This window comes from Cydia pomonella, chromosome 15, assembly GCF_033807575.1.
Source record: "Cydia pomonella isolate Wapato2018A chromosome 15, ilCydPomo1, whole genome shotgun sequence".
In the NCBI taxonomy this organism is placed as follows: domain Eukaryota; kingdom Metazoa; phylum Arthropoda; class Insecta; order Lepidoptera; family Tortricidae; genus Cydia; species Cydia pomonella.
Window position 1 is genome coordinate 16,718,500 of NC_084717.1, and position 12,418 is coordinate 16,730,917.

Genomic DNA, 12,418 nt, shown 5'->3' on the forward strand with positions numbered 1-12,418 from the left:
GTTACTACACAGTATGGTCCAAAAGCGATACGAATGTGTTTCAATATTTCATGTCTTAAAAGACAAAAGTCTTTCTATAAATCAAAATTAAGCCGAAAACTCCGGAAGCATTAAAAACGAGTATGATTTATCGCCAGTCGGAAGATAATGAGATTATAACGACATGCTCTGCCCGTGCGGATGCGTTCGTTTGGAAAATTATAATTGAACGTGTTATAATTTGTCCCTTTTTAGTATTGGTAGTTAGGGATTGGTAGCATATAGGACAGTCCGAATAAAACGAGGAAAAAATAATTAAAAGCCTAGGCTTATTAAAACACATTGATGAGGTTTTCGGGTGCCGCTCCAGTATGAAACTATGAAAACAGCCAAAATTATTACTACGGAAGTGACTATAATGATTAGTTCGGTAGGATTTTTTTCGCAGCCATTTTATATAAAAAATACTGGTGTAATTCCCATTTCACTGATACTATTTATTTGTGCAACAAGAGAGCAAAAGAGTAAGTGATTCTAACTTTAGCGTAGAGAGGGTCCTAAGCGAAAATCGAATTTTGCTCACTGTTTTTAAGCATCAAAGTACCTTTGTTTGAGCTGCTGAGGTGAAATAACAAATAATAGTTTGGTGCACTCGAAACTCGTTATACCCGAGACGGACGGGTTACCGCGAAAATCGAAGGAAGCTCCATCTCTATCTCTCTTGTATTATCCTAGTAACAGGGTCTAAGATAACCTATTATTAAATTACGATGTTCGCAGTAGCCCCTTAGTTACCAAGTATCAATTTATAAAGTTCTTTTGCACTGTTAATCCCAATGGTAAAAGGTCATATTTTACCAATAACACACTCAACGCATACAAAAACATACACAAAAACGCACTCACTCATCTATTAATATTTATGTGTGGATTACGGTTGGTAGTAGCACCACGGACCCCATTTATCTACCTCAAGAAAAAAATGTTCCAATTTCAAAAATATATTCATATGACTTACGACCTATTGAACCGTGCAGTGCTCCCCTCACATGAGGACTCTTCATTCGCTGTAAACAAAAATAACAACTACAAAACCGTTAAGGATTAAAACTAAGTTCTAACACATTCTAAATTGAACCCTAAAATAAGTAGTGTTGAGTCTAGAATGAAACTAGCGTTAGATATTAGTTGTGATGTTCGTGTATTGTACGATGTATGACGTGTATGACTTAAAAGGAAAAAATAATTGGATTGATTTAGGGTTTGCGTTTGGTTTATTTTTTAATGATTTATTATTGTATTTAAATAATTGAGTCTGAATCAAAAGCTATGGTTCCTAACAGTATTTTGTTCACGGATACTTCAGTCTTGCAAATCGTTAAAAAAAAGTAAATAAGTATGCATGTAAGGCAATTGATATATTTTGTTCTTTTATGGCTGAGACAATATTGTTGTCTTCTTATTTATGTTCGTATATTTTCAACGAAAGAGCAACGATTCCCCTTAGAATGAAAAATTTGATTGTATTTTAACTGCAAAGTTTTTGAAAACCGTTCGATAACGTCTATTTTGAGATAAATAATATTTAAAAATAAAACTATGTTAAAGAACAACAGCATGATTAGATAACAGATGCAAAAAAGAAAAGGAGCGAGATACCAATACTAGTGCATCAGATAAAGACAAAAAATTTACTACGTAGTTAATAGCAAAACCAACTTAAACCTTATATGATCTGCTTTCAGAGTAAAATAACGTTGTTATTTATTAGAACGGAACCTCTAATGCTTAAATTATGCATACCTGTAGCTATTTTCGGCAGATAAAGCGAGAAAAGTTACATAAACCCTCAACACCACAACTTATTCAATTTAGTCTTTGTATCTTTGTCTTATGGTTTGAGTTTCCATGTCTAAACCTTATTCTACAAAATTCAAATTATTCTATTAAATAATAACAACACAAAGTAAAATCAACATCTGTGAGAACACAATAATCTTACTGGAACACTGGTAATTTTAAATCCAATTTTATTTCAAGGCGATTAAGGTTTAAATTGCCTTGGTTTATTGCACGTTGACAGTTTAGTTATTCCAGTCGATTCAGGAGTCGAGGACCCTGGTGAATCAGTATAAAGGTGCATTACTGTTACGGCGTCGTTGTTGATAAAATAAGTGACGCGATTAACGTCATAATCACGGCAGTAACGCGGTGGCGACCGTCACTCATTTTATCAAGGAAATTGACAGATATAGTGGCAGGGACAATATAGTTTGGCCCAGGACTGACTCATTTCAAACGTAGACAGAGAGAATCATACTGTCTTTGTCTTATGCTAGTACTAGCATCCAAAAGAAAGTTATGAGTATAGTTTTCTTTGTTCATACTTATCATCATTATCGGAAGGCATTACAGCCACGAGTGGGCCTTAGACTGGTCAAGCAAATCTCTCCAGTTCGATCCGTGGCTCCGATCCGAGTCGATTCGTGGCTTTCCTTCTCCAACTTGTCACTCCTAAGGTCCTGATATCCTGGTATACGCCGTCCAACTATCTGAGCTTGGGCCTTCCTTTACCTCTGCGGCTCTCCGGTCGGCCATCTAGTAGGCGTTTGGGTACTCTGTCCATCCGTAACACGTACCCTGCCCATCTACGGCGTCGGATCTTTATGGTCTTAATGACGTTAGGCTCATATTGTGTCACGATATACTGGTTACCCAAACAGCTCGACCATTGGGAATACAGCCAGACGTGAAAATCGTCGAGACAAATTTAGCACGGAAACAAAAATTGCAATAATTTGACGCATTTGCGCGTCAAATTGTCATCATTGCCAAATGTCAATATCAATTGGACATAAAATCGAGGGGGATTTGAGGGAATTGAGGGACCGCGGGAGCCGGTCAATGAACTTTGGTAATTAAAGGAAAATGACCGGTTGTTTTGCTTTAACTATCTGGAGCGAGTGAACTTAGTTTAGTTTTGTTTGTGTTTTATTTGGGCGTATTGTTTTGCAAGCTATTTTTAGTATTTTATCGTGCGTTGATGTACTCTAACCACACATTTGGCATAACCCAAATGGGCCACTATCTTTATCTGGATTTCTATTGAAGGAGGTTATGGTTATTCTATACCATATATGTAATATTATGATTGGAACTTACTTTTACCTAAAGTTGAAAAATATAGCTTTTTATGTATTGTGCGGGTAGGTAACCTAGGAAACGATTTTTTCCCAAGAAGAAAGACTAACTGACAAATCTCTTCATGTAATTTAAGTAGGTATAATCAAAATCGTTAGTTTTTTTCAAAACCCGTATAATGCTCCTTTAGTCATAGGATTAAGAGGCTGTCAACACCCAATGTCCTTGAAATTGATGTTACTTAAACAGTTTTTTAAGAAAGACTATTTGTTTTAGTCAAGTAAGAAAAATATATGTTCATACTAATTATATTTCAAAGATCGTGGTTGTACTCGATACATGATTGAACGAAATCGGCTCGATAGAAAATAATTGCAAAGATTGGTCTTAAAATCACAATTAAACAGTTTTGTCTTTATTGTATTGACTTATGGGTCTGCAATTAAAATCACAATTTCAAAACATTTATATCTAAACCGTGGTTGAGTAAAATATTACACTAATAATCCACTTTTTTTTATTTAAATATTTATCTTATTATTCCCTTGCCCAGGCCCAGTAACATGCGACAGTGCTATCTCATTTACTCCGATACAAATAGACAGTGTGCGCGCTTTAGGTATTGACAGCCTCTTAAAAATGTTAAAAGGAAAATTAAATTTCTGCCCAGTAATTATTTAATTAAACTTCAAAGACTATGCCCTTATGGACTTGTAATCATATTAACTATCCCTAAAACTACGTCGGCAACTTTAATAATAGTTGAACACAAGGGCGATTACCTAATTAAAATATCCCTACGGAACCAACCTTACCGCCTTACTCCCAACCTTGTACATGTAAAGCTACAGATCAAACAATATGAGCTTCAAGAGGCTTTCTTGTTATATTGTTTTGTACCCTTAAGCACCAATTTCCGTTGGCCTTGCTTTGTAACTCGGCATATTCGCATTAATTTTACATAAATGCGTACGAAATTTGTAGAAATGTTTTTTATTTATTTATTATTTTCACAGTAAAAGCAAGGTTATGTAGTGGGCACCTTAGACTACGTAATATGTGTGTGTATGTAGGTATTAAGATTTTCTTGTTGTTATTTTTTTTTGTCTTATTTGACTATAAGCTTTTGGTTCGGGGTTTTATATAAGCTGAGAGCATTTTCTCTGTCTCGTATTTTGTCGTGTATTCCAATCCACATTCAGTATCCATGCGACTGAAGCTAACCAACTAAGACAAAGCGACTAAAGATGTACCTACATATTTAATCATCATTCTTTTGAGATTCGTATTTGGACAACTTAAAGTGCCTTCCTTTTATTAACTAAGAATAGAAACTATCTATCAGATATGGACCCCTCAAATTGAATTGTATTTCTTTTTTCCAGATATTCGCGTACAACTGACAGAACAGACGCGAATACTAGAAGCAAGGGCCGAAGCGGCAGCAGGCGTCGCAGCAGAACTACACGACTACTGCCGAAGACGAGCCGAACTAGAGGCAGAATATTCCCGCGCACTTGACAAGTTAGTCCGAGCCGCACATCAGAAGCATAAGGAGCAGAAGCACAAGTAAGATAGTCTTGAAGTTACTAAATACTCTAAATAGACGGCGTTATTGATAAAAGGGAGTCGCAGTAGAACTACACGACTACTGCCGAAGACGAGCAGCACTAGAGGCAGAATATTCCCGCGCATCACTTGATAAGCTAGTCCGAGCCACACATCAGATGCATAAGGAGCAGAAACACAAGTAAGATAGTTTTGAAGACTAGATACTCTAGATAAACGAAGTTAGTGATAAAAGTGCGTCGCAGCAGAACTATACGACTATTCTCGATGAAGAGCCGAAGTAGAAGCAGAATATTCCCGCGCACTTGACAAGCTAGTCCGCGCCGCGTATCAGAAGCATAAAGGTGAAGCATAAAGGAGCAGAAACACAGTAAGATATAGATAGACTGATAGATAGTAGCTTCAGTAAGGCTGATACTACAAGGGTGTCGCAGCGGAGTTACACGAGTACTCTCGTAGCAATTCGCAGTAAGATACCTAATAAGAACTCGGTTAAAACTGTTAAAAGACAGTTCCTCCTTGACAAGCCAAGAACTCCAACAAGGTCATCTGCAATCTTTTCTTTCCTAATTTGTAACCATCTTTTCCAGACGCGAGCAATGGTCGCTAACCGGTGCCTACGCCTGTTGGCAGGCTGCGCTGGACAGCACGCGCTCGCTGTCCAAAGACCATGCGGCATTAGCCGCGCTGTACGGAGGGCAACTGGCGTCAAGATTGCAAAGGGCGGCTGACGACGCGCTGAGGTTACACAGGAAATGCCGGGATATAGGTATGTCGGGAACCTTAAACTGTGCATATTCAAAAGCCTAACGAGATTCACCCTAAAGACATATTGTTACTACAAGACCATTACTTTCTGGAGAGGATCAGCAGTTTTTAACCATTCCAAAGCGCTTATTCATCTATCTAGCCGGAATCTAGCGAAAATGCAGCTACACACTGGGCTGATGATAGCATGGGAACGCGGAGGAGACATTGCAATCGTAAATTGTCCTTCCCTAATGCATATTCGTAACCCACTTCCGGGTAAGTATATTTTACGTCCGGAGAAGTTAGTCTCTCAACATCGATAAGATCCTGCTGTTTGAATTTGCAGGGATTGACTGAGATCAGAAATAGTCGCAAAGAATAGAAGAATATAAATAATCCGTCGTATATAATTGTGATCCGTCGTTACGTGGGTATGTAATTTATTACATTGATACATTTGTGACTAACCTGACTTTTTACTTAAAACTTGTTGCTTAGAACGTGCCTTCTTTCCAGTGTTGGAGCGCCATGAAGAAGTAGGCGCAGCCTTAGCCGACGCTGCAGCGGCGGGCAAGGCGCAAGCGGCAGCGGCCGCAGAATGGCGCGCCGCGGCAGCCAAGCTGAGACACGCCCATGACCAGAAGACTCGGCTGGCTGCCGCCGACCCTCCTAGAGTTAAGAAGCTGAAGGCTTTGGATAAAGAGCTAGAGAAGGTTAGTTATCCTTAAACCATCAGGTATAAATGTATGAAACCGTCAATTTTTGTTTATAGTAAGAGTAGTAACTTATTCACCTCAGAATATGGCTAAACGTAAAATAAACAATTTATATATCTTCAATATTAAAATGACTTAAAAGTCCAGTTGTCTAATCATTGTAATTGTCACAGCGACGCGGCCGACACAGCGAGGCGCGCGCTAAAGCCCTGCGCGCACGCGCGGACTACGTGTTGAGTCTAGAAGCCGCGAACGCGACTCTGCAGCGATACTACCTTGACGACATCCCCGATATCATGCTTGTGAGTTACTGTTTCATAGCCATAATAAAAATGTATATAGAGAAAGCTAACGATACTTTAATGTATGTATTTTCGATAGTCGATGAACGATTGTCATCTTGGCTAGAGCCTCTGGTTAAAAATGACTGTATGCGTGCGACTGTCAAATCGAAGGTCTTAGGCTGGATTAGAACTCCGTCGTATACTGATTTTCTTAAAAGTTATGTACGTGATATCATTTGAGAAGTAGGAAGACATTACGAGGAAACCTAATTAATTTCAGTAATGCTACTACCTTTGCATAAAGAATATAAAGCCATGTGTAAAATTTATTGATTGGAATATAAATTAAGACATGGTTAGGCCTTAAAGATATCACTCTAATCTAAACGAACTCGTTGCTGTCCCTAGTGCATGGAGGTCGGTTTCGAGGCCGTAGTGGGCCGCTGCGTGCGCACCGCCGCCGAGGCCGAGGCCGCCCGCGCCGCGGCCCTGTGCGCGGCCGCCGGCGCGCTGCGCGGAGCGGCCTCAGCTCTGGACTCTTTGAAGGACCGACAAAAGACGCTGGACGCTCATGCGCCCACTTTTGCGTTGCCACGGCCACTACCTTATCAAGGGACACCTCCTGAAGAACAAGTAAGTAGTGTAGTTGACTATCTCATTATATATTTCTCTCATTTTTGCGTAGTCAATTAGCAATGCAGAATCGTGTGTACGCGTGCGAGGGTATATGACCAACAACAGCATCGCGACTGTATCGATATTCGCTGAGAATCGCTGCAAAAAGACGCCGTGTGGTTCCTCCCTAACACTTTCCTTTTATATTCTCCCTGACAAAAATGTAATGGACTACCTTGACATTCCGTGCAAAAATAGGGATTAAAATAGTAAACGCTTTAAAATCTTACTGGCGCAAACGGCAGCATCCTCAGTTGCTCACCTCGACGCAAAATTAACCTTAATAATCATACTAAACCTCTTCCAGGATCAAGAAATGCGCGAGTTAGTAAACGGGGCAGCAGAAGAACAGGACGCAGCGGCGGCAGCAGTGGCAGCAGAGCTGGCGCAACGGTTGCAGCAACTTGAGAGCGGTGCGAGGGCTCTCAGGGCTGAATGTAGAGAGAGCGCCAAGACTCTTGATGCGGCTGAAGCTGAACTTGTTAAACAGGTATGTTTAAGACTTTCGCTGTATGTTGAGATTTTTAGGTAATGTTCTCTAAAAGTATTAGGCTTTTAAAACTTATCAGGAAGTTGTTTGCAATTGATTAAAAGATGACAAGGCAGATGGTGAGCAATGAGCATGCTATACAAGTGACTTTAAAGAGGGTGAGTGTGTTACCAATATGCAAGACAGAGCTCTAGAGTGTAATCTTCGGTCAAGTGTTGAGAAAGTGACGAAATTCTAGATACGACTGAAACATATAGCATTCCACAAACTCAATTTTCAGTAAGATATTTACAAATTTATTTATGTCATAATAATATACATTGTTGTGACGCAGGGGATTGAGCCGCCCGGTAAGCAAAACAATTCTTGTGTTTTAATTTAGAAACTAGGTTGTAACTTTTATACGAGCACACAGAACGCGATTCGCGACATAATTTCCGCGATAGAGTTTCTCGGTCTGAGTAGACGGCTGTGCAATGCTTCGTGGGAGGCACATCTAGTAATTTCCTTGCGATGCCGCATGGCGGGTTAGTATTACAATCCGCTCGTGTTCCAGATGGAAGGCAGCCCGGCGCAGTGGGAGACGGCGCGGCTGTTCGGGCCGGACGCGCCCGCGCCGCCGCCGCCCGACGACCAGGAGGGGCCGAGGAAGGAGCAGGAGGACTACTATCTCGCGGTGAGTCTTTGATCAGTACGCTGTACGGAGCGTTTTGATTCTGTCCGTCGGTGAAAATGCAATGGTCTTCGTTTGGGTACCGCTTGAGAGTCATTATATTACGCCCACTATCACAAGGAGGATCCTCGGAGAAGTACTGACTTCTATGGAAATTCAATCGGATGAACAACTTTGTTATTTAATATGGCACCAAATTTTTTTTTATGCTATTATATTTCAATTCTATATGTCTGTATTTTTTTTTATTGCGACGTTTAACATTTTGTGCTTAGCAGCAGATAAGACAATCGCTAAGGCAATCATCTGATTTTATAACAAGTCAATTTCCTCGTGAACTTGAGTACCGAGTGGTGATTAGCTCAAACGTGATACGTGCATGTGTGTGTGCGAAACAGTTTTGTTGTCTTGTCATTAAGTGGAGTTACTACTCTCAAATTATAGTTTTTTTGTTTGTATGAACACAGAAGTTCCGGTCGTACGTGTCGAGCGCGGGGCGGCTGGCGCGGCTGGAGAGCAAGGCGGCGTGCATGCGCGCGCGCCTCGTGCGCCTCGCGCCCGCGCCGCCCGCCTCGCCGCCCTCGCCGCCGCGCCGCGCCGCCGCCCGCCTGCGCCGCGGGCAGTTCGCCGCGCCGCTCGACGACCACCTGGCCGCGGCCCGGGCGGACTTGCCGAGGGTGCTGACGTCGTGCGTGCGCGTCATATCGAGCTACGGTCAGTGTCTTTGTGTTATCTGTACCCTGTCCCTTCACTTCGCGCCGCCTTTGGACGATCGTAGCGGAATAATTCTTATACTTACCGAGGGTGTTGACGTGGTGTGCGCTAGTCAAATCAAGCTACAATACAAGTATGACAAATAATAATCGCAGATTAATTCTTAATTTGTAACTTCAAGAAATAAACCACGTACATATGAAGCGCTTCACATGCTCGCTAGAAACGGGAATATCCGACTTTGACTTTTAATTCCTAATTTTTCATCTTCATCGTTGTCACGGGTCACAAAAAGAGCCAGGTGTCTGCTCGGTAAACTGATTCTAACAATGGACACATCTTTTCACTTGAAAGTGTAGGTAAATAGGCTTGATTATAAAACCTTATTTGACCCTCACAACAACTATTTTGTGCGCAGGTCTACGGCACCAAGGCATCTTCCGCGTGTCAGGGTCTCAAGTGGAAATGCAAGCCTTACGCGCCGCCTTCGAGAGGGGCGAGGACCCGCTGGCACATGTGAGAGACGCCTCCGATATCAACTCTGTGAGTATCTCATCAAATAACTATTGTATTCCTTAGGTGTCAGGGTAATAATGATAAAAATACTTCATTAACTTCTTAAATTAAAAGTTTCATTTCTCCACTACCTAAAGGTTGTCTGGAAGGATCGTTTGTAGCGATAAGGCCGCCTCTTGTTTACCTCTACCTTCATGTATTATATGTGTTTCCATGTACATTTGTTCTGAGGTTGTGCAATAAAGAGGATTTGTATTGTATTGTAACTTCTGTTGAAAAATAGTTTCTACCATACCACGCGTAAACTTGCATTGAGTTGAAATGTAAATCCAACGGAAACAAAAAGGATACATTGGTCTTATATTATTCGTTGATCTGTGAAAGACAAAACACACCCATGAAGAAAAAAGTCGTTAATTGTTAAGCTGATCAGAGCAGGCCAATTCTTATCTACCTGCGAAGCCGACGTGCCAATCATCAACGCTCCGTAGCTAACCAAACCCAACTGTCACTGTCGCACAAATGGAAGAGTGATAGAGAGAGATGACTACGACTAATTGCAGAAGCAAGCAAGCAAATTCAGTAGACGCTCGGTATTGCGGCGTGCACCAGTCCGGCATGCCCAGTAATGGCAATTAGCTACTCAGGTTACTTCTATAATTTTTTTTCTATTTATTTAGAAACAAACAGTCATACACAATTTTTGATCAAAAATAATCCGGCATTTTACACAGCCGAACGCCGGATTAAAGAGCGGTTACATTTGATATTATGTAAAAAAAATCCATATTAGGCTTATATTTCCATAAAAATACTATAAACCGGTAGTTCCAACAATCGCCGGCATGGGGGAATATGTCTGGTCTGGTGCCGAATTAAAGGGGCCCACATCAATGGGCCCCTTAACGAGCCAATGCTGTATTATTATTGAGACAGACTAATCTAGTTACCATTTCCAGGTGTGTGGCCTCCTAAAGCTATACCTCCGTGAGCTCCGTCCACCGCTTCTACCGCCACAACTACAGGAACACCTACTACGTTTAGCCGCTTTACCGAGCGATGCGGACTTTGTACGGCGCATGCGTGAACTGTTAGCGACGTTGCCAGCTTCGTCTGTGCTTGTGTTGCGGTATCTGCTGGCGTTCTTAGCACAGTAAGTCTTATGACTATGTTATTATGTTATTAAGGGTTAGATTAGCTAAGTTACTGCTCCTAGCCGCTTTACCGAGTTGCCAGATTCGTCTGTGCTTGTGTTGCGGTATCTGCTGGCGTTCTTAGCACAGTGAGTCTTATTGCTATTACATTAAGGTTGTATTCGCGCCGTCGAGGGACAGAGACTTGTTACGCCACCATCGTTGCAGTTTCTGTTCGGTTTCTTCTTACTATGACATTAGGGTTTACATTGTCCTACTACAAGTAACTGTATTTCTGTATTAGCGACGTTGCCAGCTTCGTCTGTTCTTGTGTTGTGGTATCTACTGGCGTTCTTGGCACAGTAAGTCTAAGAGCTATAGTTATCTCCTAACAACGCTACAAGACCGTCCATCTAGCAGCTTTACCGAGTGACGTGATCGCAATGTTGCATAGTGGGTCTTATTTATATGACTTTAGGGTTCACATTGTTAAGTCGTATGGAACTTTACCTTAGGGTAATGTAATGTGGTAGACACCTACTTATTTTAGACAATAATAGTATTTTATACAATCGTGATATAATAGAGAGCTTTTCAGTCGAGTACCATGTTTAGGCAGCGAAGCTTGCTGAGATGCCTAAGTAAGGTACGAGATTGAAAAGCTTGATTATAACACAACCACAATTATTAGTATACAATTATTTTACGTTGATCCCCTGGAGGATGGGCCGTGCGCTGGTGTGGGACGCTACTTGCGCCGATACGCTGGCAGCTTCCTACTTGCCAGCGACCAGCAGAAACGCCAGGGCGGCGGCTGACGCCCCAGAACGTTTTAAAACTAATAAATATAGCTGTCTCGGCACCAACTACGAATTCGTAGCTTTTGGTGTCGAGACACTTGGTCCGTGGGGCAAAGGTGCGCGTGGGCTCCACAGGGAGCTTGGAAAGCGATTGAGGGAGGCAACGGGAGACCCTCGCGCAGGCAGTTTTCTCGCGCAAAGGCTTGCCGTCGCGATACAGCGCGGGAATGCTGCCTGCGTGTTGGGCACCCTGCCAATAGGCCAGGGTCTGTTTTAGGTATCTTTATTTTTTCTAGGTAGGTTTAGTTTGAGTAGTTTTATTTTACAATGTATCCTTTTTTCATCATAAATAAATTAATTGTCTGATTATTTTACTATCAATCATCTAAAATAATACTTATTTACTATAAAACCTAAATATTCATGAAAATTGGTATCTCAATAGACAAAAAAATGTAGACTTAAACGCGCGACTTACATACCGTCTTCGCAATTTTTTTCATTAACTCCGTTTTTTTCAGTTTAACAGAATACAGCGAATACAACATGATGGACGCGTGGAACTTGGCCATCTGCGTGGGTCCCACGCTGCTAGCGGCGTGGGGCGAGGGTGGGGCACAGCTAGCGGCTCAGAATCTCGTCAACGAGCTAGTTAAGAGGACTATCATACACCACGCCGCCATCTTTCCTCAGGACATCGCGCCACATGCGCTGTATAAGCGACCAAGGTTAGATATGAAGTATTTTGTTCATAAGTAAAAAGGTAAAAATATATAGAAACCATAGTGTTGTGTTCCTGCCGGTGAGTAAGGTTGCGGAGCGTACATAGGCTACGGAGACTGCTAACCATCAGACGGGCCATATGCTTGTTTGCCACATACGTAGTATTAAAAAAAACGAGAAAGTGTCGTAATGAATCCACCTCAACTAACGAGTTTTGTTGATCCTAGGCGCAAATCCTTTATGATTTTATGAAAC

At 41.6% G+C, this 12,418-nt stretch overlaps 1 protein-coding gene and 1 long non-coding RNA gene across 9 annotated transcripts in view; one reads left to right on the forward strand and one right to left on the reverse strand.

The window, feature by feature from the left end:
• The window catches only part of LOC133526022 (uncharacterized), a 577,119-nt gene that overhangs the window by 63,347 nt on the left and 501,354 nt on the right, over window positions 1-12,418 (reverse strand). The gene's annotated exons all lie outside the window — the stretch shown is intronic.
• LOC133526014 (rho GTPase-activating protein 4-like) overlaps window positions 1-12,418 on the forward strand; it is an 89,345-nt gene that overhangs the window by 59,690 nt on the left and 17,237 nt on the right. For all 8 annotated transcript variants that reach the window (XR_009800661.1, XR_009800662.1, XM_061862481.1 and 5 more), the window contains exons 2-12: window positions 4,506-4,689; window positions 5,280-5,458; window positions 5,956-6,152; window positions 6,329-6,457; window positions 6,848-7,072; window positions 7,422-7,604; window positions 8,161-8,280; window positions 8,745-8,991; window positions 9,410-9,534; window positions 10,467-10,660; window positions 11,962-12,168. Coding sequence is in view for 6 of the 8 variants with exons in the window: in XM_061862481.1 (XP_061718465.1) it covers window positions 4,506-4,689; window positions 5,280-5,458; window positions 5,956-6,152; window positions 6,329-6,457; window positions 6,848-7,072; window positions 7,422-7,604; window positions 8,161-8,280; window positions 8,745-8,991; window positions 9,410-9,534; window positions 10,467-10,660; window positions 11,962-12,168 (1,990 nt within the window). In the remaining 2 variants the exon portion in view is untranslated. The remainder of the gene's footprint in view (window positions 1-4,505; window positions 4,690-5,279; window positions 5,459-5,955; window positions 6,153-6,328; window positions 6,458-6,847; window positions 7,073-7,421; window positions 7,605-8,160; window positions 8,281-8,744; window positions 8,992-9,409; window positions 9,535-10,466; window positions 10,661-11,961; window positions 12,169-12,418) is intronic.